The sequence below is a fragment of the Pomacea canaliculata genome, linkage group LG13 (genome assembly GCF_003073045.1).
Source record: "Pomacea canaliculata isolate SZHN2017 linkage group LG13, ASM307304v1, whole genome shotgun sequence".
Classification (NCBI taxonomy): Eukaryota; Metazoa; Mollusca; class Gastropoda; order Architaenioglossa; family Ampullariidae; genus Pomacea; species Pomacea canaliculata.
The window spans coordinates 5,553,604-5,580,767 of NC_037602.1; the positions used below are offsets into that span (position 1 = coordinate 5,553,604).

A 27,164-nucleotide genomic window follows, 5' to 3' on the forward strand; every position below is an offset into this window, starting at 1 on the left:
TCTCACTGTCGTGGCGGCAGCCACTGTGCCGCCTACCGCTTCTGATATTAGATAAGACTTTATTTATCCCAGAGGGCAATTAGAAGCAGCTCTGTGTGTAATCATAACAATCGACAATACAACAAAAGAATCTTGGTTTCATAGTAGTTGAAGAGCCGGGTACTGTCTTTCTGTGTGATTGAGGTGTAAAAGAAATAATATATTTTTAAATGAATAGATTCAATTTAGTTCAAATTACTTGTTTTAAAAATCGTAGAAAAAAACGATGTGGTTGGAAAGGGGTTAAATTCTTGACTTGGTTTTAACACACGCCCTCAAATTTGTAGTCAGTGCGAGATCTCGGAGTCTATAATAATTATGCTGTTTATAGCATCACCAGGGTTGTCCATGGGACATATTTTTCTATCCCATCCCATCCCATGGCAATTTATGCCTGTCCCATCCCATCCAATCCCATGGGACGTTTCCCATGGGATTCCCATGGTTAACATTCCTATGGACAACACTGCGCATTGCACACATGTTAACAAAGTCATGGCATAATGAAACTGGAATAAAAAAGTATTTTTCCTGTGCTTAAAAAGTCTGACAATGCAAATTTCAGCGTAAATTTATTTTACAATATCAAGTATCGACTACCATGGGAAATACAAATGTGTGCTGTCCCATCCCATCCCATCCCATGGGATTCCCATGGGATTCCCATTCCTATGGATAACACTGAGCATCACAAATTTAACCTCTTTGCACAGAGAAACTCGATGAAGAGAAATAGTTAATCACTCTTTGGCCGAAAAGATATTTTGTCGATTGTGAACCAATATGTAGTAATCGCACTGACATCACAGAACTGTCAGTCTCTGAGCAACGACTGAAGAGTTCTTTAGTTCGATTTCATCTGAAAAATTTGGAGGATCAGAATGTTGAGATACAATAAAAAAAAACAATTATTTAAAAATCACTTGGATCGATTTTTAACACCTGCTGGCCAGTACCCAGCCAACTATGTCACTTTGCGGGCGATCAAAGCAGCTGCGCCTTCTGACCATAATAGGTTAATTAATATTAATCGCCTGTCAAGACTGAGCGAAAAGCGTAGGTTTCTTGAACTTAAATTAAGTAGTCTATTGGTGTGATAGAACTATGAAGGTCTATTTTTAGTTAATCTAGTTATCATCATTGCCATCGTCAACGTCTTAGTCATTTTTAGCTTTTAATGTTTTCTTATCATCTGCAGTCTTGTATCAATCTACGTCCCACAAAAATAAAACAAGACTACTTCTGTCGTGTAAATGGGTTAGAAGAAAGATTTTTAAATTTTTATTTTCATAAACATCTGTTTAAATTACACGTCTGCATTCTTGTTCTTTTGTTTAACGTCCTTCGATTCATTTGGTCCTTTCATGGATAAAATGAAAACACTTTTGCGTGCAACAAGTGATTGAGAAAAATTCTCCTTCTTCCTTTTTGTTCCTTTTGTGTCTGTCTGCACATTGCCTGTTCATTAACTTGTCTGAACGAGCGAGAAAGCGAGAAAATACCTGCGTGCAGGCTTCGTCCAACAAGCAAACTATAGACGGCCTTCTCAAAGAAGGTAAAGGCCACCTGACCGCAATCTTTGCCACAGCACTGTCGGTCTGTGAACAACAGCTGAAAAGACTTTTTTTATTTGGTTTCTCTTCCTTTCTCTCACCTAACCCCCATCTCCCTCTGTCTCGCTCGCTCGTTTGCTCGTCCACACACCACACACCTCTTCCGTCGTTCAAATGTTTTCCTTTATGCGCTGGTCCTTGTAGAGTCACAAGGGAAGGAGGAAAAAGACATGGGTGAGGGAGGGTATCTCTGAGAGAGAAAGAGTGTGAGAGAGAACATTTACACCTGACGTCACGTTTGTCGCCGGTGTGATCGCAGCAACGGGTGCGTTTGTTCTCGGCGTAGACATACCTACCCTCGTCTCACAGAGGCGCCATTCAAAGGCGACCGCGGGGTCTGCTGGCTCCTACACAATGACACATTGAATGGTTTGCTCGCCACGGCTCAACCTGGGCCCTTCACGACTACCAACTATCGAACTTCAGTCCCAGACTGCTGCTGGTGCCACGTCTGACGCCTCTGCTAGATTGCGTGAGTCGTGAGAGTATTTCCAGTTTTCACCCTCTCCAGCAAATGATCGAATCGGTGGTCAAAGGACGGATACACTACAGGATTTTTAAAAAAAAATTGGAGTCAGGACATGTAAGGACGGGGACTGTGTTTGGTCACCACCAGACGACTGGTTTTTCGGTGTGCAGACAGTGAGTGAAAACCCAGGGTGGAGCGGAGGACAGTAGGATAAGGTTTCAAAAACTTCACAGGACCTGGTTTCTTGAAGGGTAAGTGAATAGAAAACTGAACGGTAGGAAAGACAGACGGGCATACAGAACATCTGTATATGTCATACATGACAGAACGATTGACAGAATAGATCGTGTCATTAGAATGTGTACTAGAAAGAAGATAAGGAAAAAGCAAGTTAGAAAATCTTCGTTTACTTCTTGTTGAGTTTTATACATATCGCATTACAACACACAGCACACTTTATTTTCCAGGAAATGTTTTTGTTCCATTCCTGCATTTCACACTTACATCTTCAGACGAAAAATACTTTGGACAGGTACGACGAAATTAGTCTTAGAATGTCTAGTGATCGATTGAACGATCTTCTACTTCAACCCTAAAGCTAAGACTTTCTTCCCTTGAACAAAGACACTGTTATTATTAATCGGGTGTATCAAGAACTACTGGGATTAATCAACTGTTTGACCGTGCCCAGGTTGTCAAAATATTTGTCTTTCGTTGTAGAATGAATGGAACGAGTATCTTAGCGACGAGCAAACCCGCGCAAAACTGTGCCACCCCCAAATCAATGGTTCTTTAAGTTGAGAATTTCAAAATAAAACCTCCTTAACTATGCTTTCTTAAGCTTAAAATGCTTGTAGGAGGAACATTCTGATTGTCCAAGGGGATAATTCTTGTCCGTGGAATTTTCGAGGGAGGCATGAACACAAAGAATGGCGAAACATGGCGCTTTTGTTGGTCGTTAACCTTTCAGGTGAGGTAGATGTGCTCCAGTGCACCTGGCGCCGTTCTTATGATCACCATACCTAGGGTGGGGAATGAGTGGTAGTGTACTCGAATCCGTAACTCAGTAGAAATGTCATTTGTAACTTTTAATCTATTTTAAGATACTAGGGGTTGTTAGAAATGTGTAACATAAGACTGGTCCCTTCATTCAATACGCAAAATAGGCGCACCTTTGTGTGTGTGCAGAACACTACATGGCACCCGTATGTATCTACTCATGCAAACTTTACACAGTTTAGACCAATAGGATGTCAGTAATTGTCAATAATTATTTGCTATTTGAAATCTTGAATCTTAATGCTTTATTATTATTATTATTATTATTATTATTATTATTATTATTATTATTATTATTATTATTATTATTATTATTATTATTATTATTATTATTATTATTATTATTATTATTATTATGTTGTTGTTGTTGTTGTTGTTGTTGTTTTCTCTCTTTTGCACACACATACTCTCTTAGATGAGTATCTTAGCACTAACAAGCAAAAAAGTCGATCAAAGCTATTTTGACAGTATACAGAAATATCTCATCTGTAGACTGATTGTAAATGTGAGTTGTCAAAGGAATTGTCCTCGAAGAATGATCAAGTGCTTCCAAAGCAAGCTCGGCATATTACTCCTTAAAATATAATTTTGACAGTATAGATTTTTTAAACGCGACAGATTTCCACCTTTTCATCCTCTTGACACAACCTTTCAGAAGTCCTTTGAGTCGACCTAGCAACAACCGTAAACAATCAGGTCTCAATAATAGTTTGCCGTTTCTGGACAGGCTCTATACAGACCTCGACAAAGACAAGTCTTCTGACACGTGGATGATGTCTGTTGTTTCCTCTACTACAAATCGTGAACAAAGGTCAGAGCTCACTCGGTTCATTCAGTGCAAGCCACCAAGTCTGGAAACATCTAAAATGCTCCTTATCTCTGGTTGTACAAGAGGAATACAACTTGCTTAAAGAGACACCTCAGTAAGGTTTATGAAGCATATCAGGGTACGAAGCCACAGTTTGTGATGTATTATTTTTGTTTGTGCTTGTCTGCTTTGAGTATGTTGTGATTTTCTTTCCTTTGTACGATTGATATGTCACAGTTGACAAGACATTCTAGGCGACACAATTGATTAAAAGCCTATACTAATGTAAAAGTTAGCTACAAATTGGAGAGAAAAAAAGAGTGAAAAGTTGCATAATAAAACACATACCCTGGGGATTTACTGTGGTAGAATTCGATAATCTATATTAAATTTTAAGCCAGCAACAAAGCTAATGCAGTTATCTTTTATTTCAGAAAGGTGGAAGGTGTCACACGCGTACCTGTCTTGACCAGAAACACTGTCCTCGCAAACAAACTGAAATGCTGAAAGCTTGTGACATGTTTGTCTTTTAAAAAGAGACAATAACAACTTTGTTCTCTCAGAGCAGTGAGTTTACCAACACATGGCACTTGAGCTCTCTAGCATCGAGCTCAAGTCGTGATGAAGTTCACCTTTGTTCACTTGTTCTGCTGTCAAAGAGATCGACACCCACGCTGCAAGGAGTTCATTCCATTTATAGAGACATCCTAGGTTCTGATGAAGCGAGGTCTCTAGGATCTTTTATCTGAAGGTTTAATCGGTTTTTTTCCTAACATTTGCCTTACTCGTGTTGATTATTGGATGCACTGGAGATTTTAACGGTCTGTTATTAATGGCTGTGTCGATGTAGCAGAGGAGGATGCTGACAAAACCTAAATCTGGCGGGTCATGTCAGTGCCAACAGATGAACGAAGAACCAAAGTCATGTCATTGACAAACAGGTGAATAAAATGTCATTGACAACGGATACAACCAATGTCCTGTCTCCAGCTGGCACTGACGACGACAAGGACACCGTCACCATCACCATCACCTCCCCCGCGGAAGTCACAGCCACGGGAAGTGCGCCTGCTCAAAGTCCGCGTGACAATGCGACAGTCGACATTGCGCCAGACGTTGACACGTCCTCCACGACAAAGACGACCGCGGTGACACAAAAGTCGAAATGGGCGCCAGCGAGGGGCCAGCTCCAGAGACAGGCCGCCGAGGAGATCCTGAAGAAACTCCTGTCCTTCCATCCATTCACCGAGACCTCATACCAGCGCCTGGTGGAGCGCACCGAGGTCGAGAAGGTCAAGACCGAAAAGCGCGAAAGCAAAAGCCAGGAAGCACATCTCGTGGACGGCGAGCTGGTGTTCGGCACGGGTGAGGAAACTGAGAAAGAGGTCATCGAGGTTAACCCGGACTTGCACGAGGGTAACGTGCTGCTGGACAAATACGGAATCTTCCCCAACGGCTACTTAGGCAAACCTCTGGAAGAAATCGACAAAGGCATCAAAGAAAAGGTAACGAAATTTATTTTTTCCTTTTATATTCCTACTTTCCTAAGAAGTCGAAAAGAAATCGTAAAAAGTTAATTATTTGAACAGATGGTTAATTCTCTCAGAGAATACGCGTATTCGCGTCTAGCAAAAAGTCCTCGACATGACACTGACGAGTTTCATTGTGGACATTGTCAGCGACTACTGTTGCCCTTTGCTGCACAGGTAGGCATGGAGGTCGTTCCGGACTGTGACATTTACTGAAAGCAGGTGTCTCTTTGTTCTCTTTTGATCGTTAACAATTCCATGCCATCGGGTATGACTCGCAGATGTTTCTACCTGAAATGATTCGTGTTTGGCGGAGGTTCAGCGGAAAGATGGGATGAACGAGTCTACTTGTACTTTTACGCGTATTTTTACAGTTCGAAAGGTCATTTACTGGTGAATTAATTTTCTACCACAGTAGAAATTTTCTTTGTTTACTTCGATTTTATTAGCCGCCTGCTGATGCATTTTATTTCTGGCTGACGTTGAGTAAAGATTAATTATCGATACCTCTCTGTAACATTTCTAAATATCTGCATGTGAAGAAATTAGTTGAATTAAAATTGATATTTAAGTTAAATCAAAACAGTATGAGTAATGTCAGACATAGCCAAGAAAACATGTCTAACAAATGTATTGCTCAAAAGTAAGGAAAGGCCACCTTCGTATTTTCTACATTTTTTTTTTATTAATCGTGTTTGTGCCAATAGTAAAACAGTCTTTCAAAATCTTTTTAGTGAATCTGTCGGGTGGGTGAGCAGTCAACGTGGATTTAATGACAATCCAGTTGGGTCTTGTGCATGCTCACCACAGTAGTCAAGTAAAAAGGGTCATTGAATCCAAACAAAAATGCGCCAATTGCAATATATCCACCTGACAAAGCAGGGTTGAACAGTAGAAAACCCGTAGTGGACGCACAAGCCCTGTCCATTGTCGACACAACTCAGTAATTTTAGAGCCCTGGGAGAATATTTATTGCCAGCTTCTATGCGTCTTTTTGTAATCATTCCTCAGAGAGGAAGATTTAGTACGGTCGACCAAGGAAGGGTCATTGCAAAGCTGAAGGGAGGAGTTGGTGTTCGAGAAATTAGCCGCCGATTAAGAGCTGCTCACTCTGTCATTCAAACTCTACAAGACCGCTACAGTGCAACGGGAAGTGTTGTAGAAGGAAGACACTCCGGACCCTCGCAGTCAACTGAAAGACAGTAGGACAGGTTCATCGTTTTGTAGGCTCTAGGACAAAGAACGGTCACTGCTCCCACACTCGGGGACTGCTACAAGCAATCTTTTGACCAGAAGGTTCGCAAACGCCTCGGAGTGAGCAATCTTCATTCAATGCGACCAATTGTCCTCCCTGTTCTGACACCTGCACACCACGCTGCTCGTCTTGTATGAACAAAACGCCATGTGGTATGGACAAGGCAACAGTGGGTCATGGTTCTCTACTGATGAATCTCACTTTGTCAGGTCCTTCAATAATGGAGGAATCAGCGTCTGAAGACGAGACAGTGAACTTTAACACGATCCCACTGAGATGGCGCGTGATGGCTGTGATGGTCGAGAGTTTGATGGAGACAATCTACAGAACTCCCCTCCAACAGGTGCAAGGCAACCTGACAGGAGTGGCATACATAAATAACACTGTAGCCTCTGGTACTGCCATCACAAAGTCAACTGCATAGACTGGCTGGCCGGTTCCCTAGATACGCATCACATTGAGCATCCATGGGATGGCCCGGTAGCCAACCATCCACCAGCAGTTTACCTCGATCAGTTGTACCAGTTTCTTCATGAAGAGTAGCATGCTCTTCAAAGGACTCTGAGAACATAACATGTTGATGTTGTGTGCAAGCTGGCATGCGGACATTCTTGTGCGTGCGAGCGTGTGTGAGAGAAAGACACAGAAAGACAGACGGAAAGAGAGAAAGAAAGAAATGTAAATCTCAGCATGTCCCAACTTCCAGAAAGAATTTTTCCATGGGTTAAACATTCCTATTTCCCGGTCTGCTGCAGACATTTGTCATCGTCGCCAGACGGCTCGGCAAAAAGTACATCTATAGGTTCTCAGCCAACAGGTCTTTCTTCATCTTCCCATCCTGGAACCCAGTCCGCAGCTTAACACTGTACCTCGCATCGAATCAGTTTTTTGACTACTTTATCATCGCCACCATCCTCGTCAACTGCGTCTTCCTAGCTATGCCAACCTTGTCTTTCATCGAGATGTCAGAGTGAGTAACTGAGTGTAACTCCAACCCTGTAAATATATTTCGTAATGGTCTTCTTGTTGCTTATATTCTTCTGTCATTCTTACCTTAATATGCTGCTGTTTTATATGCTTGACTGTTTAAGTTTATTTGCTTGTCGTGTACAAATTATCATCATCAAATGCAGCAAATAACAGTAAAATGTTAGTCAATGACCCTGTTTGGCAGGGTTACGCTGATTGTAAAAGGAAACAACAAACGGATTGTTGTCGATTTGTGTTTCCTTTCCAGGTATGTCTTCCTGGGAATCTACGGGGTGGAAATGATTGTCAAAGTTGTTGCCCGCGGGTTTTTCATTGACAAGTACACGTACCTGAGAGACCCATGGAACTGGCTGGATTTCATTGTCATTCTCACGGCGTAAGTCAAGCGATCTTATTTATTTTGAAATAGCTAGTCTGAATGAATACTGTATGTCTTGTTCGTATGTTGTAAATGGATGTAGCTATTATTCGTTTCATCATTAACTTAATTTTCTTGTTTCCTTTTGACACGTATTCTGTAATAAATGTAATAAATACTCTTCCCCACAGCCTCATCACCATCGTCATTGAGCAAGTAGACTCTACAGTGTCTGTCGGCAACCTTCAAGGCATGAGGACATTCCGAGTACTTCGAGCTCTCAAGACTGTCTCCATCTTGCCAGGTCAGCACAGGGAAAATTCACAACACACGCACTTGAGACGGTTCTATACCCGTGTAGAAAAGCTTATTTTTCCAGATTAATGCAGCTACCTGATAAAGTAGGGTGCAAGGTAATAAAAGATACCTTAACAAAAAAACAAACAAACCTGGCCTTATAAAGTTATAGAACTATCATTTTCTATTCGAGCCATAGGAAAATGGTAATGACTACACATGCTTTATTTTTGCAAGTTGAAGTAGCCAATATTAGCTTTTTGGTGTGTATAGTACTGCGTCTCATGATACTGTCACATCTCAATATATCACGTAATGCTACTAAACATTATATGTACAAATAAATGTATTTTCTAAGTGACAATCAAGGATGCGATGAGAGTTGACAGAGGTCAAGGCAACTGTGTTGCAGGACTGAAAACTATTGTGAACGCTTTGCTACGAGCTTTCAGGATGTTGTTGGAAGTAATCATACTGACACTGTTTTGCCTCATGATCTTTGCCCTCATCGCCTTGCAAGTGTATAAAGGTGTGCTGAGGAATAAATGTGTTCAGAACATAGACAACGACACATACAACCAAGTCGAGGTCTACAGTGAGTTCTATGCAGCCTGGGTTCGAAATTCATGTAAGTTTGACGCAAGCTTCAGACAATCGTGCAATAGATTAACAAATACCAGCAAGATTTAAAATATTTTCTTTGGCATTAGCATAGATGTTCGTAACAGAATAATACCTTGAATCACGTATAGCTTTAAAATCATATTTATTTAATTTAACACTATGGTGTTAAACAGCAACAAACATTGTCTATAAAATCTGTCTATCAAACATGCATTCACTAACATCTCTCTCACACACACACACGCACAAGCACACGCACGAAGAATCTTACCATTCCTAAATAAAAACAAATGAACACAGTGGTGAGATAGGCTGGTGGTCTAGTGCAGAACGATAACGCAAAAAAGGAACAAAACGATGCACACATCTAGCATTAAACAGAGGAAAAAAAAGATTAGCAGGAATTGAAAAATTAAGATCAATTGCATTCTATACTTCTAAGTTTAAAAGTCTATTGCATCCACACGTATTTATCGACATTTCACACGACTTCGGTGTTTATAGTAAATGAAAGTACACCCCTCAAATCCCTGTGTTTGTAAACAGCAAATTGGCAGCTGGACGATTCAGGAGATTTCCAGATTTGTGGCAATGTGACAGGTTCTGGGTGAGCAAATCTTTATTCATTTTCCACTTTCACTACTTCTAGCTGTTTGACTTTTGCAACAAGCAATTCGTATTCAGAGAATATTCCTTCAAAGAATCCAGAACCTTTACGAACATCATTGTGGGCATAATCAGGAGACGACGGCTGTTTTAAGATACGACGACGACGACGACGGCGGCGACGACGACGATGATGATGATGATGACGACAACGACGACGACGATGATGATGATGATGATGATGATGATGATGATGATGATGATGATGATGATGATGTCATGTCACTTCACAGGGCCTGCCAGGTGAACTACACCTGCTTGGAAGACGTGGGTGAGAATCCAAATTACGGGTACACTGGGTACGACAACTTTGGCTGGGCCATGCTCAACTCCTTCCAGCTGTTGACACTGGACTATTGGGAAGACAACTATCAGAAGGTAAAGACCTCGTGTAGCTTCTCCTCACCTGCATTGTATTTGTGCATTTTATTTTATTTATTAGAGATTATCGTTTGCTTTAATACTGAATTCCCTTGTTGTGTTTAAGGTCATGAGAGCGAACGGTCCCTGGAATGTGATCTTCTTTCTCATCGTCATATTCTTTGGCTCCTTTTACCTGCTGAACCTCATGCTTGCCGTGGTAGCCATGTCGTACGAGGAGGAAGCACTGAGCGCTGGCAAAGTGAGTTGAGATTGTCCAACTCGGACATCGCTGGTTTGTTGTCTGAGAGTGGTTAGCCAGCTTTAAAGTTCGCCCTCCATTATGTCTTTTTCCCTCCTCTCGTTTCCCATCGGATACTCTTTGCAGTTCGTTATCAAAATACCTTCCTGTTATAGTTTTATTTTTCCCATAAAAAATTGATTATCATTTTTTTTCAGGAAAAAGAGAAAGAAAAATTAGCAAATACCAAGAAAAAAGCAAATCCAATATACGATCTAACCATGCTGGCGCTTAAAACCAAAAGAATGTCGTCAAAGAACAGGTCAGAGGTTACTGGAGAAGACAATTCTTCTGGAGTAGACAGCAAAAGAGGAAAAAACAACAATTCCTCTGACTCGGAGAAACCCCGCTTAGCGGATAGCCTTCCTTCTCAGGGATCCCCAACCAAAACAGATCCTGCGACCTCTGGCGGAGACAGGGATGAGAAACCAAGCGAAGACATCTTGGCACGCAACCAGAGGACCACCATTGCCAGATCAAGATGGCGAAAAGTGTTGGTACACCAAGACAGTAGGGAGACTTTGCGAAGCCCAGAAGATGCAGAGACGACCAGTGACATCAGTGTGGCGGACAAAGGTCGCACGAAGCAGGCTGACACGGCAAGTACGAGCGGGACCATGGGCTCCCACGTGACTTTCAAAGACGACGCCTCTGTGTCGGAGTATAAGGAAAGGAAGAACCCCCTCGTCAAGCAGGATAGCCAAGGGACGGTGTGTACCGTATAAATATCCTTTATCTTAAAAAGTGTGCACCACAGGGCTTTGCTTTTTTACAAATGAGCATGACTTTTAATACAAAGGTGGAAACGTGTTATAAAATTTAATACATTGTGAAAAGACAAAGTTTGGGGGAAACAGCTGCTGTCGTAAGCTGTTCACAAACAGTATTGCTTAATGTCACATTTGGTCTTTTTCTTGATCAGGTACATAATTTATGTCTGCAAATAAATATGTCCCTTCCAAAAGTAATTACTTCGAAGGAAAATTTTTTAGCCGACTGTGTCCCCCCACCAACCTAAAAAAAAATCCTATTGGTGTAAAGGGCTACTTGTGTTGTTTTCTGACTCCACATCTCTTAATAATTCCTGTCAGTGTGAAAGATTTCTAGTATTATTTTCTGACTCCGCAGCTCCCAGAAGGGCGAGCAGTAAGTAATTCGAGCGACAGTGTCATTTGTTGTTATTGCTTTGTGCTGTGCTATTGGCAACACTGCAACATTCCAAACACAAAATTATCAAACAATTACATGGAACAATGAAATAAGAACCATCATAGAGCCTGACTGCGTGAATGTCCAATGCAACAAACAATGCTTTTAGTAGGTGTGTGCATGTAATTATTTTCATTCCTTGGTTCTTTGGCTTTTATCTGTTTATCTTTTAAAACGTTTTGTTTTTGCCCTTTTCAGCTGTGCAATTAATCAATATTTTAACTTTCGATAGGGATTTTGATAGGATCCATTTTCCCATTAAGTATAACAAATAAACCATACTTTAAAATCTTAGATTATTAAATATTAACTATGAAGTTTTATTATTTTTGGTTTTAGAATAACGCATAATAATTAACATTATTGTAAAGGTTAAAAGTGCAAGTTCTAAGAGAAAGGCTGTATGTCATAGTAATTCGACGTATAGATGACTGTAATGGAGTTTACCGAGTGTGTGGCACGACACGGAAGAGGGAAAATTACGATGTTTATTTTTAGAACACCCAATGAAGCAATTAACAGATAGCATTGTTGAACTGTGCAATTGTACAGATCTGCTATGTTGATATTTGCTGGCTATCGCAAGCATTGTAAATATTGAAAAAATATACAACTGTCATAATCGCAACTGCTCCTGGACAGGTGTCGTCGTCAGGTGTGATTTTAGAAAAGGAGGGGACACCGAGTGCTGCTAGTGATGAATACCTGGTGTCCAAGAAAAAACGAAAATCTGCTGTCATTGTTAGAGGTGAGACCGTGTTGTTCAGTTCCTGGTCATCTACTGCCGAAAAGTTCCTCTTAAAAAAGAGTTTATCAAATCAAAGAACATTACGCAAATTAAAAAAGATTTACGATCAGGTTGTAATGTTCTAGTTAAATGAACTACCAAAGGTTTCCTTCGTCTACATATTTGATAGCTTTGGGATAATTTTATTAAGGAATAATTTACAAGTTTGTCTCTGTTGTTTGAATGCTAGCTATTTTTGTCTATACTGTGGACTGAAATAATGTATTAAATGAAGACATGTATGCACACATGCACACAGATGCATACATATATACACTGAGAAACACATGGCGCACGCGCACACACTCACACACACCTGGAAAAGCGCACTTATACTCAAACACACTCAGACAAGCAATCTCTCTCAAACACACACACACAAAATCAAATTACAAGGCTGAGCTAGCAACATGTTGTACGCCGTATAACAGAGGAAGACCTGAAAGGAGACCTTGCCAACCAGAACGGACGGCTAGTGGACAGGAACTGCGGGGCGTGCAGCAAGTACTGCGCGTGCTTTGTGCCGTGGGTGCGCCTGCAAAACCGCGTGCACGCGCTCATCTCAGACCCGTTCTTCGACCTGGGCATCACCCTTTGCATCATCCTCAACACTGTCTTCCTGGCCCTCCAGTACCATGGCATGAGTTCCAGTCTGGAGAACGCGCAGCGCTTTGCTAATTACGTGAGTGCTTTGCACGCTAGCTGCTAATTGGCTAAGATCCTTTTAAGCTACTTACACGAGTAGAGAAGATTTTACATTATACATATAGAAGTCCAAAGTATGCAATCTCATTCTCAATTAAACAAAACTACTTTTGGTATCTTTCAGTTAAATTATGAAACAATATTACATTAGCGTTGTTAACTAAAACATATATTACTATAATTCTTCCAACTACAAAGGTGATATGCTAATGCTCCATACCACTTCTTCAAAGATTTTTTTCTCAAGTTTTGTTTGTGGAGTGCAGGTGTTTACAGCTGTATTTATACTGGAAGCAGTGTTGAAAATCACGGCTCTCACCAAAGGCTACTTCTATGTGGGATGGAACATCTTCGACCTTATCGTTGTCCTCGCAAGCATCATCGACTTGAGTGTTGAAAACATCAAGGGTCTGTCTGTGTTGAGGACCTTTCGATTGGTGAGATTCTGATGTAGAATGGACTAATGAAGCGTGCATTGATGTAACACATGTTCACGAAGAACCTATGGTGTATGCGTTGAAGAACATGTGCTGATGTAGGACGAGCTGATAGTGTTCATCTGTTTATTTGATGTGTCTATGTAATGATTTGATGTAACATTTGCTGATTTAGTAATATATGTAGCGTGCCCTAATTAATCTGTCAATGTAGCAAGTGTTGATTCAATATGTAACTGTCGTGAATTCCATCTACAGCTTCGAGTAGTGAAGCTGGCGCAGGCCTGGCCCACTATGCGCATGCTGCTCACCATCATCATCAGCACGCTTGGAGCCCTGGCCAACCTCACAGGCATCCTCGGCATCGTCATCTACATCTTTGCGGTCATCGGCCTGCAGCTCTTCAGAGAGGACTACGGCAACTTCGACTTCAGCGACACGGAAGGAGTGAGGTAAAGAGTGATGACTTCATTAGAGGACGTGGAAGTTGTACAGGCTGATGGGAATAAAAAAGGCGGACAATTCAACTTCTTTTAAGTAAGCTGGTAGCTGTGACCAATGATGATGATGATATAATAACAATAATATAATAACAATGATAATAACGCTCTTATAAAACGTGTCCATTAAAAGTGACAGTAAAACAGCATGAAGAACATAAGACATTGCCACTATTGCAGGTGGCACTTCCAGGACTTTTTCCACTCCTTCATGATGATTTTTCGCGTGTTGTGTGGAGAGTGGATCCAACCTCTCTGGCAGTGCATGCGATCATCCGGGGAACTATGCATGGTCGTCTTCTTGCCTGCTCTTGTGCTCGGCAACTTCATTGTGAGTTGACTGCAAGCTGTGCACGTTTGTCAGTTACTTAGAAATTTGTTCTTTTATACATACATGGTAGAGAAAGGACACCTTGAATGAGCAACACTCTCACGGTGAAGCAAACAAATCCAGAAGGTGTTCAACAGTCGTGATCATTTTAAGAGGCGACTTCATAAATGTAATTAAATTAAATACCTTAAAAGTCCTTTTACCTGTTAATCACGCATTATTCTTCTCTCGAGTTTCTTTCACGGACAGAGCAACAAATGTGTGGCATTCATATACCGACAGAAAGATCTTTCCTTCTTAGTACAGGTGCTGAACCTCTTTCTGGCTTTGCTGCTCAATGCCTTCGCCACGGACTCCATCAAGAAACACACGGAGTCAAACCAGGAACTGTCGAAGATCAAGCTCGCATTCGAAAAAATCAAGAAACTTTGTTGCTGTTGTTGCAAGCGCATTAACAAGAATGCTGTGAATCCTGACAACGAACAATCGTCAAAAAGTTCAGGTGCAGACAGAGAAGATGACAGGGAGGAGTCTGAGGAAAACAAGACAAAAGTAAACAGTGAGTACATGAAGTGAAATGCTTTCCTGAGTGAATTGTGTGATCTTTGCTTGGGTGAAGATACGTTGAGCACAATTATTGCACACATACGTGTGTTTGCATATAAGAGCAAGGTTAGTAAAAGTGAGTGACTTTTTGAACTCTAAATATTTGAGCTCATGCACACATTTAAAAAACAAAGAAGCAAACTTTGTTAAATCTTTTAAATAGATGAATGTAAATTACTGTAGCATATTACCCAGGTGCAAGCATAATGTGAATAGCAAAATCATAATTCCTAACTGAAAGATCTTTATTATTTTCTATTTCATAAAGACCTTAAAACGCCCGCTGATGGTGCCAACAACAAAGTGGGCGTCATCCCTGGGAAGGGACTTGGGACTTCCAAACTTAACGGCTCATTGAGTAAGGTAAGCCAGTCTCTGAGCCATTCTATAGACACATCAGGCGTTTTGATTAGTGGCATTATCATAGACACATCACTCTGCTGGTACTTTGTACGAGAGCTGATGTATCGAAGGTGATGCAAGAAGCTAAAGTTGTGTCCCACGTAAACACCAGAAAACATTAACAGCTGAAATAGAAATGCTGAAAATTCTTGTATTAGCCAGATCAACAATGGAATCTTTAAATATATTAATCCGTTTCATAGCAATTATTACGTTTACATTAGTTTTGATAAATAAAGGAGCGCGCACGCACCTATATTCGCACATAGATCAGCTGCCTCTGCATAGAAAATACGCTTCATGCTTGCGAGTCTGTGTCTATGCTCACGAGTCTGTGTCTATGTTCAACAGGTCAAGCCCGGGGCATTCAAAAGCGCAGTCAAACGAGTGCAGCTGTCCAGCTTCTACCAGAGCCCCAAAAGCACGGGCTCATCCGGTGGGTTTGCAACTCAGTTCGACAGGATCTCCAAAGACAGTAAGAAGGATAGCAGCGACAACGATGTGGACGACCTCAAGCTGGGCGACACGGCGGATACCGTTTACGAGCCGAAAATTCCACCCAGCTGCTTTCCTGGGTGGATGCGAAACAGGCAGGAATTAGTTTTGTTTCTCCGTACGCTTGTTTGTTTCTAGGTCTCTCTGTTCATTATTTATTCACTCCTTCTGTCATTCGTCATCTAATGGTCTCAAAGATAAATGAGTTTGGGGTCGTTTGAGCTGTTAATTGTTGTCTTTAGTTTCCAGTCCAGAAGGTAAACAAATTCGCTAATGAAACAGGATTTATTACCATTCGGTTTTGCCATGCCTGTTTTTTATTTATTTATTTTTTTACCGATTCTCATTTACATTCTTGATAACTACGATTGTCTTTGCACGTGGTAATATGTAAACAACGCGCGTGTATTGGTGCAGAATCCGATGGCTGGATAGCTTCAATGCCAACAAGCATGGGCAGCGCTGGACAGCCTTCCGTGGACTGTTGATGAAAATAGTGGACCACAAATGGTTTGAGTGGGTGGTGCTAGCCATCATCTTCGGCAGCAGCTTAACGTTGGTCAGTTCCATCGTGTCGTTTTCTTTCACTCTGTCATTCTGTTTTTCGTCTTTCTTTTTTATTCGTTTCTTTGTTCTTTCTTTTGTGCCTTTGATAGGAAGTACATTTGTATAGCGCCTTTCTTCAGCATCTGTCTGACACGCACATACACAAACATGCATACACACTGCACCGCAAAATGCAAATAACATTGATTTGTTTCGTGTTGTAGGCCTTTGAGGATGTGTACCTATATGCGGACAAACGGAAGCAGATGGCGCTGTACATTTTAAACATCATTTTTTGTGTATTATTTGGTATCGAGATGCTGATGAAGTGGGTTGCCAGCGGCATCACCAACTATTTCAAGAACTTCTGGACCTTGCTGGACTTCTGCATCGTTGTGGTCAGTGTGTCCGACATGTAATAAATGTAAAGCCCTTCCCCTTCTTTAGTCATTCCGACCATTATTAAATGTCTTTTATCACAAAATCTTTAATTTTACGCAAATGAAGAGCACTAGACTGGACTATTCGCAAATATCTACTTAAAGGTCAAGTGTGGTGCATGTCGCACGCTCTAACTCTTTATTGCAGATTTCAGTGGCTAGCCTTATAGGCGAATCCCTGGGAGTGTCTAACATTGCTGCCTTTCGATCCTTGCGAACTTTACGCGCTCTTCGCCCTCTGCGTGCAATTTCCCGCTGGCAGGGAATGAAGGTGAGAAGACAGGCAGACAGAGTAAAAGAAAGAGAAACAGACGGAAGAAAGAAAGAGTGATGTTGGCTTGTGGTGTGAATCTGTACCGGCCTCCCAATTCAATATATCTCGCCCTAAAAAATATGCTTGTTACCTTTCATTGCAGCTAATGCTCTTTCTTTCTTGCATTGAATGGCAAACGCACAACCCACTCTTTGTCTATCTGTCTCTCAGGTATACAGGTATACAGGTATACAGGTATACAAACTGTTTTGTAAAATCTGAAAGAAATCAATTTTATCGGATAAATTGTGTGAAACACACAGCCAGCAATTACAGAGATCAGGCCGCAAAGCGTAATTACAATCGTAGTCGTAAGAGTAGTTTACTGTTGGGCGGATGCGCTAATGAACTCTAAATATATGAAATATTTGCCCACGTGGTAAACAGAGAAAAAAAACATAATGTGGAGAATAAACAATTTCAACATGCATCAGCAGACACTATACCCCAAGACCAAACACATCAACAAATTATGTTATATATGTTATATTATAGTCAATCAGTAAAGAAAACCCCAAAGCTTTGACACCTTACCTTTTCAACCCTCCAAATGTCATCCAAACTCGTGATTTTCTGCTTAGTCCTCTGCCTGACCTAGAAACCCCAAATAAAAAGTCAGGCTACCTAGGGCGGGTCTGAAACTAAACTTACTTTCATCAAAATTACGACGACAAACACAAAGCTAACAATGGTCCTTAGAAAACAAATGAGTCTTTTCTTGGCAAACTTCCAGAAATGTGTTCAAACAGTTATTTTGATAATGCAGATCGTTGTTAATTCTCTCATGAGAGCGATTCCGGCCATTTTCAACGTCTTCCTGGTGGGCATGGTGTTCTGGCTCATATTTAGCATCATGGGAGTCCAGTTCTTCGCAGGTAGGCATGAGAAACAGATGAAATCTCACACGCACATGCACACACACACGTACATTACTGTTGTGTACAGGAAAAGCTCATCGGCTTGTATTATCTCAAGACTTTTATGATTTTGTGTGCGTTTTTGAATCAAGATGACTATTCAGTTTATCATTTTACTAATTTGCTTTGTCTAGCAGCGAGCGATTTCAAACCTAGATAGGTTCAAAATGATAACCGTAAATTTACACAAGAGATACGGTAAGGGAAGAATGGTATGATGATAACTTCTTCACTGCCTGCATCAACAATGAAAAAAAAAACCACAAAACCAATTAAGTGGACAACTTCGGAGTCTCGAAATAATGTAAGAAATAAGCTGGAATAATCTTATTTTTGGTTTTAGGCAAATTCTACAAGTGTGTTAACTCAACGTCCGGGGAGATGTTTACTGCTGATGTGGTGCCAAACAAAACCGCGTGCCAGGCTTTAGGACAAAGCTGGGTGAACTCCAATATCAACTTTGACAACGCCGGTTCCGGCTTTCTCGCTCTCTTCCAGGTGGTATGTATACATTTTGTCCTACAAAGGTTTTAACTGATTTTGTATTTTGTAAACTTTCTTGGTAACGACCTTAATATGACAATATTTACGGTTCCTTTTTTAAATTAAAATACTTTTCCCTTGTTTCTGCCTCAGGCCACGTTTGAAGGCTGGATGGAAGTAATGGCGGACGCGGTTGACTCTACTGATGTATGTAATTTACCTTGTGATCTCATTCATTGAATCACTTTATGGAAAGTGTTTACATTAAAAAATTTCAATTTATTTCCCATTCACAGTTCCTCCTTATTCTTCTCAACATTATCTTTCTCATAATCATCATCCGATGTTGTCGATTTCAACAATTGTTACTATTACTTAATGGTATCTGTGTATTTACATTAACCTTTTTACAATAAAAAAATTGTGTTAGTCCACAAGTTGAAGCCTATCCTTGATTCCAAACACTCTTTTTTCTGTAGTCTCTCACTCTATTAGACTTTGTGCGGATTTTTTTTATTTTCCAGAAGTCAGGACCTCCCAAACTTGTATACTACTAAACTTTTCATACTACAATGCAAACATAAAAATTTATAACAGTCTTGATGAATTTAATGAAGGATAATATTTTTAATGTTATTATTAGGTCGATCTACAGCCTAGTTTTGAAAACAACCTCTACATCTACCTCTATTTTGTCGTCTTTATTATCTTCGGGTCTTTCTTCACGCTCAACCTCTTCATTGGTGTGATCATTGACAACTTCCAGACGCTGAAGAAAAAGGTAAAGTGTAAAACTAATGGCATCAATTTAATCTCTTTTCATTTTCCTCTAGTTTGATTAATAAAGAAGACTGTTGTTTTATAGAATTATTAAAAAAAAGATTAATTCATTAAAAACCTATCTATACTGTGACGAAGCGGAAACGTGCATTTACACAAACAAGTCAATTGAAACCTGACAAAAATATAAAATTCCAGGTAAAAGCAACCTCGTTGCAATGAAGAGAGTGAGATCTAGCTTGGTTGTGATGCTGAGCATTATAAGTTCCTATTATTATTACTAAAATTGTTGCACGTGTATGATTGTTAATTCGTATTCGTCCGGTTTTTTGTCCTCCAGTATGATGGCCATTATCTTGATGCGTTTTTGTCGCCAAATCAAAGGAACTACTATAACACACTCCGAAAACTTGCAAACAAAAAGCCACAGAAGACCATCAGACGACCAAAGGTGAAAACGGAAAGTCTAGATACAGTACTTTAGCTGAGACACTCTTTAATGGAAAGCAGTTTTTCCCAGTTTGTTGTTGTTGTTGTTGCTTTTTTTTTTTTTTTTTTTTTTTGGTGAGAGGGAGAAATGGGGTTTCTGAATGGGAGGTCATCGCAGTTTTTTCAACATATTTCTGGAGTTTTGACAGATACTTCGAAAGCTATGATGGAACATACTAAAAATCCAACACACAATATTATCTTCCTCAATCTACCAAATAAAAAAAAAAAAGATTTCTATTGTGAAACAAAATTGCGTGTGCTTGCAGAACAAGTTTCAGCGGTTCTTTTACGATATCTCTGTCAACACCAAGTTTGAGCTCGGAATCGTGATTCTTATATTCCTCAACATGATCGTCATGGCTGTCGAGCATTACCACCAAACAGATGCCGTGCGGGAGAGCCTGGATATGATGAACATCATCTTCACCACCGTGTTCACCCTGGAGGCCATCCTGAAGCTTGTAGGTCTGCGGTGGCACTACTTCAGAGTAGCTTGGAATGTTTTCGACTTTATCATCGTTATTTTGTCCATCTTAGGTGAGTACTGGATGCGCATTCGCTTTACAAGCCTGATGCACGAGTCATTTTAGGATGTATTTGAAGGATTACGCTGTGTGTTTTTATGTGACTGCTTTTGGGTGCACTAGTGTATTTAACTGTCTGTGTGTGTCTGTATTGTCTGCCTGTTTTGCAAACCTATCTAGCTCCTAAAATTAAATATGCTCTCTCTTTCTACCCTTTTTTATTTATCCGAAGCTTATTGCCTCAAAACACCTTAAACAAAAGTGTTTCATTTCATTTATATAAGTTTGTTTATATTTATATATTATCTCCTTATTTGCGCTTATTTTCTCAAAGCTTGGCAGATATTTTATCAAAGTATAATAAATTTATTTATTTTGTAGGCATCGTCCTGGCAGATATTCTGTCAAAAATATATGTCACACCCACCTTGCTGCGTGTAGTGAGGGTCTTTCGCATCGGGCGTGTTCTGCGCCTTATCAAGGCCGCTAAAGGCATCCGCAAACTCCTCTTCGCCCTCATCATTTCCCTGCCCGCCATCTTCAACATCGCCGCGCTGCTTTTCCTCGTCATCTACATCTACGCCATCATCGGCATGTCCTCGTTCGGCGACGTGCGTCCTATGGGTAACCTCAACGACATTGTCAACTTCCAGACCTTCGGTAATAGCTTCCTGCTGCTGTTGCGTCTGGCCACGTCAGCAGGCTGGAACGACGTGCTTGACAACCTGATGCTCAGCCCTCCAGACTGCAACTCCACCTACAAGACTCTACCTGACGGCACGCAGGTGGCGTCGTCCAACGGAGACTGCGGCTTGACGTGGCTGGCCATCCCTTATATGGTGTCTTACATCGTCATAGTCTTTCTCATCGTCATCAACATGTACATTGCTGTTATTCTAGAAAATTTTAACCAGGTGAGTTTGTCTGCTATTCTTTTTCACTATTTTCCTATCGCTCACTTTCACAGCTTGTTTAAAAGCCGAGGAAGTGTCTACTACATCTGGTGTGCTAGTAGATATTTCTCGATCCTAACTACTCACCATGCAATTTTTGTCGTCTTCCATCCTTTTTCGACCTGTTCAATTTTCTCAAAACAAAAAACAAACAAAAAAGCACTCAATAAAACGAATTATTTTATCCTTTTAAGTGCATTTAAAATAAAAATGTTTCAAAAAATTTGAAACTTATTTTGTATTATTATTTATTGTTGTAGTGCTAGTAGCGATGTTGGTTCTGTTTCTGTTGTTCATCGCCTTCTTTAGACTGGTCTTATAACCCTACTACCGCAAGATCTCAGGACTTCTTTATCATTAGCTTTGGTGATGGTGGTGTAGGTGTTGGAGTCTCATTACTATTGATGTGATGGTGGCGCAGTTATGATGATCATGTTGCTTTAGTCGCCGACTCTGTTTCATGGGTTTTTTGTTTTTCTACTGCTAACACATTTTCTCGTTCGCGCTGCAGGCCCATCAGCAGGAGGAGGTGGGTATCACGGAGGACGACTTCGACATGTTCTACAACGTGTGGGAGCGCTACGACCCCCACGCCACGCAGTTCATCAAGTACGAGCAGCTGTCGAACCTGGTAGCCGACCTGGAACCCCCTTTGCAGCTGCCTAAGCCCAACGAGATCGCTCTGGTCTCCTTCAACCTTCCCATCGTTGATGGCGACCGCCTGCACTGTCTGGACGTGCTGCGGGCGCTGGTGACACACGTGCTGCAAGACGTGGAGGAGACGGAGGAGCTACGCAAGCTGAAGCAGCAGATGGAGGAGAAGTTTTCCGCCGTCTTCCCGACACGTGAGAGCATGGCCGTCAAGTCCACCACAATGCAGCGGAAAAAAGAGGAAGTGGCTGCTCGTACCCTGCAGAGGGCTTGGAGACATCACAAGACGCAGAAGGTCCTGAAGGATATCACAAAGCTGGCCATGCGGCAGAACTCACTGCGGCGAAGCAGCGGCGCGTCGGAAGGGACCAGGATGTCGGGTATCCAGCAGCTGGGGCGGCGGCTCAGCAATGCCCTGTCCCACTTCTTTGGAGTCTCGCGGCCGTCTTCAGCCGTCAGGCGGGCCAGCATCATCAGTGCCGGATCCGTGGGCAGCAAACCCCATGTCAGGGCCCTAAGCAAGCAAGGCAAGCTTTCTAACTTTTTGCAAGTGCCCAGACTGGAACCCCTGCATGCTATGAACTTGGACAAAAGCTTGCAGGACTTGGAATTGTGAGTGTTCCTGCCCGCGTGTGCACCATTGGCACGACCTTGGGCCTGTCTGCTATACGCTGCACTGCCCTTGTCAGACCTTAACGCTTAACTGCTGAGTGACCATTCGCTTACACCTATCGCTGCCAAGGATCTTCTGGTGCATGAAGAGTGTGGATGATGAGAATTTAACTAAAAATAGTTACTTTCCCAAAAGAAGAGTTTGACCATGCCTTTGCTGTTAAGTAGTGCCAAAAGGGAAATATCGTTAAACTGTTGAAAGTCGTTTAAGATACAACGAATAGCTATGAACTCAGATCAAGCATTCTATATTCTCATCATGCTCTTTTAGGCCTCACTGCTCTATACACACTGTTTGTCTGTGCAATAGTCTATATGCCTGTTTGTCTGTCCCGTTGATGGTTTGTCTTTCTGTTGCCATTGTCACTGTTCGTATCGTTTGGTTCACACAAGCTGCATTGTGTGAAAAATGGCATTAGAGGAAGAAACAAGCTCAAAGGGACAAATGAATTTTCCACTATGTTGATTTCTTTTTAATTTGCATGCAGTTTGAAGATAACTGTCCAGTCAAACTTGTCAATTTGTTTACGAAAAGCCTCCTGCCTGTTAGGAGGGACTGCTATTTTTTGATGAAAGTACAAAGAGCTATCTAATCTAAAAAAATATTTCCAAATCACATTTTGTTCATAGTCTGAATTGAAGAAATCGGTTAAAAGCATAATTGTAAATAATAGTAGAAATGCCAAAACTGCTGCCTGGCTATATATTGTGTCTGATTTCACAAACATTTCTTGTTGATAAGGTTAAGCTATACAATAAGGAATAAGGACGTTAAGTTCATAACATAAAGTAAGCTGTGAGGATTACATTGATGACAGAGAGTAAGCTATGAGGACATTATGCTGGTAATGCTAAATGTCAACGCCCTTATTAATTATCTATCATGGGGGATTTTTTTTTTTTTGAAATCTTGACAATGAAGTTTTCAGACTTCTGCTACCACTAGATTAAATTTCCACATAAAGCACACATAAAGGTTACAATATTGTCAATGCTTTTGTCAGTCTTTTATGCGCTGATGATAAAATTATGCCTTTTGAGGCTGATATAAATATATGTAAAAATTTGCTATGTAATTTTCTAAACACTGCAACCATCTACAATTTCAAAAATCCCACTTAGTGTGGCAAGAATTCTTATACAATTATGTCACGAAGTTTGAATTAAAAAATGGCTAGCGACCATCTTGGGTTTATTTTGTTTTTACACAAAAACTAAGCCACTAATGGGTTTGTTGTTTTTTAGGGGGTGGGTGGGTGGGGGATTTAAAATTGTTAGAGCAAAAAACATAGGGATAAGATAGTAGTAAAATTGTAAAATTAAAGGTCTTTTCTTTCAATGTGAAGAATTCGGCTAATGCCAGTCAAAAAATGCCTGCATCTGCAGTGGTTAGTCGAAAACTGAACCCATAATGATGCCATTATAAAAATAGCTTCTTTTTTCAGCTTTCTTACATCATAAAATTGCGGAAAATATTTTCAGCTACTAAAATACAGGAAGCATAGATGAGCAACAAATCTATTATGTGTGTAAGCTGAACTCTTAAATAAAGCAGAAGACTGTATATTTAATGCTTGATCTCCTCTTATTGTGAAGGCATACCTTTTTAACATTCTAAAACAAACACTAAAATATTTTTAAAAAATTTTAATCTAATCCTTCACACACTTAAGTGGCTACTAACAAATGAAACATGAATATCAGTGCATACTTACCTAAGTGATAAGACAGAGGAAAAACACATTCTCCACATCCTCCATCAATCAGCCATCTTTATACATGTGTATGCTGAGCATAACAAAATCTTTTTTACCCTTTACAAGAAAACTTAACAGATCTTAAGAAAGGAAACTTAGTACAATAAACAATCTTACAAGTTTACCTCAACACTCTTTCTTCACGTACCATCTCAAATGCATTCTTTCCAAACCTCTGCTTCCATCTTGGATAGGAGATCTTCATATTCCATAGGTGATTGCAGTAATTTGGATTACAGTTCTTGAGGATTGAAAGCTGTTGATTGACAGTTACAGTCCTCTGAGCCACAATGTCGGATAGCAATCTTGTGTTCCACATCATTCCAAGATATAATTAAAAACTAGTTGTGGAGGTGTGCTTTCATTTACAAAGGCACTTTACAGCAACCCAATCTTCCAGTAGGTCCATCCTTTCTGTTTCCATCTCTTAAGAATTAAAAAAAAACTGTCACAGACTAAAATAATGTTCACTTATTTGACTTGAATCCACTTTAAAGTGTATGCATGAGATGTTTTACCTCGTTTTTGTAAATCAATATTCTAAATCCAGCACAACAGAATCACACATTTTCTTGGTCTGCAACATAAAATAAAGAATTATTTTTAAATTTATTGCAATAGAATAAAAATGTACATGTTGTACAGTAACAAGATTTTGAAAAACATACAATAGAGAGATAAACAAAAATTTCTAAATCATAACTCCCCAACATACATCTAAAGGTACCTTATACTTATGAGACATCAGTCACACAGATTAGCGCAATTATCAACATAAAACAGTTTTACTCAGAAATGCTAAGACATACTGCAAAATTGTAGAATATATAAGGCTCTTAAAGAAGCAGTTTGCCTAACTACCTAAGGTTTCCTCTGAAAGTGTCAATCTTTGACCTAAAGAATGTAGGAAATAAAAACTTTAAGAAATGTGTGGGATGACCAGTTATTCTGTCACCATTGGTGTAGTTAGTAAATGGGCATGGTTTGAACTACCACTTTTGCTTATGGGTAGACTATTTTACTAAGCAAGACAATCCTATGGTTGAATGCCACATAAGTTCCTCAAAAGCAGTTTTATCCACAAATTTCACAATGCATTTTGTCACTAGAACTGAGGCAGCCATTTGGTGAGGTGAAAGAGGATTGTAATGTTGTTTGTTGAAAGGAAGTACAGTTTACAATACAGAAAAATATCAATCCGCAGACTGTTCAATACAGTACCGGATAGCTAAAACGCTGGTTAGCCTGATATTCGAACTGGTATGTGTGCGATATGTCAATTATGATAAAGATACAAAAACAGTATATGTTTCTGGTACTAGTCTTACAAGGCTAAACAAAGAGAAAAATTAAGGTTATTACATGTTAACTCATTGCGTTCCAAAAACATGGTAGATTAAAAACTATAAATCATTGGAATCTGGTGACATGTAGCAGAAATCATGTCTTTGTGCAGTGACTGCATTGTAATGACACCTATCTAGCTACCGAATGAACAAATCTTGTCGTCTGCGTGCATTTTGTCCATAACATGAGCATGGACCTGTACACAAGTCCGTTGTCTATGATCGCTTCGGAAGACAAATATACCTTAGAATCGAATCTTCGCCAATCAAAAGCTAAGCTGTTTAATTCGTCAAAGTTTCCACAATTACTTCGTTCATGTTTATATTTTTTCCTCTGACTACAAAAGTGACCAATCACATGAAGGCGACCCAGCAAAACAAACGAAAATAATCCATGTGAGAATACCTTTATTCAGTATTTTAGAAACAAAAATCAGAACAACTTAAAATAGATAAAGACACTATTGTTATTTAATTCTTTATTTTAATTCTTATTTAATTCTTATGTGCGTTAGACAGGTGTTACTGCTCACTCTTCGCCACTGTTAAAGCTTATATCTTTATTTGGTTCGGCTGTTGAGGTGTGAATAAGGGGAGGGTATTCCACACGACATATGAGGTATGGTCTCCCATTTTTTAAAAAAGGCAAATTTTGTGAGTGAGCGTGAGAGAGAGAAAATGAAAAAACAGAGAGTGAAAGGGTTGCTGATTCAGTAAACAAGAGTTGATCAGAACTGCTCGGCAAGCAGAACAATTGTGTAGCTCTTAGGCTAAAAATGAATTCTTTGATATGGTTTCTGCACATTCCTAGCAATTTTAAAATATGTCATTATTTTCTGAATTTCTTAAACCTGTGCACTCGTGAGATTGTTAAATGGCATCTACCATGTCCACATAATTACAGCACAAACTATTAAAAAATGTTAGAAGAGTATGGATTTAGAGAACACTATTTCTCTGTCTTTCATCCCCATAGTCCATTACCTTACCCCACCCACTTCTCCCCGCTGTCAGGGTTGCCAATGGACGCCAATCAGATCGAGCCTCTTGTACAGTGCCAGGACCAGCAGCGCTGTGACGTCAGGCACGCTGAGTTCACAGAACAGCAGAATGCAATGTCCACGCGATCGTTGCTCGGTATGTGACTCTCGTCCACAAGGACTAAAAGACTACAGACAAGAAAGTGGAAGACGAAGGTGAGTGGGGGGACTCTTTTACCGGCACCTACCTGAGGAAGGAAACGTGAAGCTTCACTCTCCAAACGGTGTTCTGAGTTGGGGCAAGTATGCATTTTCTTCGCTCATAAATACGGCTGAAAAAAAGATTTCATAAATGTGCGATACCGATATATATCCATCAACAGTATAAGAGACGACCCTGTAACTCGAATTAAAACGTTATCTTCTTAGCAGACTTTCTTTGTATTTTACTGCAAATGACTTGTGGTCAG

General features: G+C 40.3%; 1 protein-coding gene and 2 long non-coding RNA genes across 5 annotated transcripts; 1 reads left to right on the forward strand and 2 right to left on the reverse strand.

Annotated features, from left to right (window-relative positions):
• Positions 1-1,845: 1,845 nt before the first annotated feature.
• On the forward strand, positions 1,846-22,585 carry LOC112554143 (sodium channel protein 1 brain-like). 3 transcript variants are annotated; one of them, XM_025221763.1, is made up of 30 exons: positions 1,846-2,372; positions 4,423-5,493; positions 7,528-7,742; positions 8,010-8,138; positions 8,312-8,424; positions 8,830-9,045; positions 9,588-9,648; positions 9,941-10,085; positions 10,195-10,329; positions 10,527-11,078; positions 11,497-11,514; positions 12,220-12,325; positions 12,796-13,046; positions 13,336-13,506; positions 13,765-13,958; positions 14,187-14,337; positions 14,644-14,896; positions 15,212-15,306; positions 15,697-15,935; positions 16,258-16,399; positions 16,611-16,784; positions 16,975-17,097; positions 17,906-18,014; positions 18,400-18,557; positions 18,693-18,746; positions 19,183-19,320; positions 19,660-19,770; positions 20,078-20,348; positions 20,717-21,249; positions 21,800-22,585. In XM_025221763.1, exons 2-30 carry the CDS (start codon positions 4,939-4,941, stop codon positions 22,553-22,555), a joined length of 6,168 nt encoding a protein of 2,055 aa, XP_025077548.1. In that variant the 5' UTR covers positions 1,846-2,372; positions 4,423-4,938; the 3' UTR covers positions 22,556-22,585. The 3 variants fall into 3 exon arrangements, with proteins under 3 accessions (XP_025077548.1, XP_025077549.1, XP_025077550.1); XM_025221764.1 differs by having other exon boundaries at positions 4,427-5,493; XM_025221765.1 differs by lacking the exon at positions 11,497-11,514 and having other exon boundaries at positions 1,847-2,372.
• On the reverse strand, positions 12,152-15,330 carry LOC112554147. The gene is made up of 5 exons (XR_003097209.1): positions 15,214-15,330; positions 14,541-14,869; positions 13,818-14,002; positions 12,804-13,016; positions 12,152-12,282 (listed from the first exon to the last, which is right to left on the reverse strand). It is a non-coding gene; the product is annotated as an uncharacterized LOC112554147 (long non-coding RNA).
• LOC112554146 lies at positions 21,298-26,104 on the reverse strand. Its single transcript, XR_003097208.1, has 3 exons — positions 25,959-26,104; positions 24,327-24,945; positions 21,298-21,422 (listed from the first exon to the last, which is right to left on the reverse strand). It is a non-coding gene; the product is annotated as an uncharacterized LOC112554146 (long non-coding RNA).
• Between the last annotated feature and the right edge of the window lie 1,060 nt (positions 26,105-27,164).

Coding starts and splice junctions, on each gene's coding strand:
- LOC112554143 (XM_025221763.1), top strand. CDS start 4,939: ATGTCATTGACAACGGATACAACCAATGTCCTGTCTCCAGCTGGCACT. Junction 13,507..13,764: donor TGTTGAGGACCTTTCGATTG/GTGAGATTCTGA, acceptor TTCCATCTACAG/CTTCGAGTAGTGAAGCTGGC. Junction 19,771..20,077: donor AGACCATCAGACGACCAAAG/GTGAAAACGGAA, acceptor GTGTGCTTGCAG/AACAAGTTTCAGCGGTTCTT.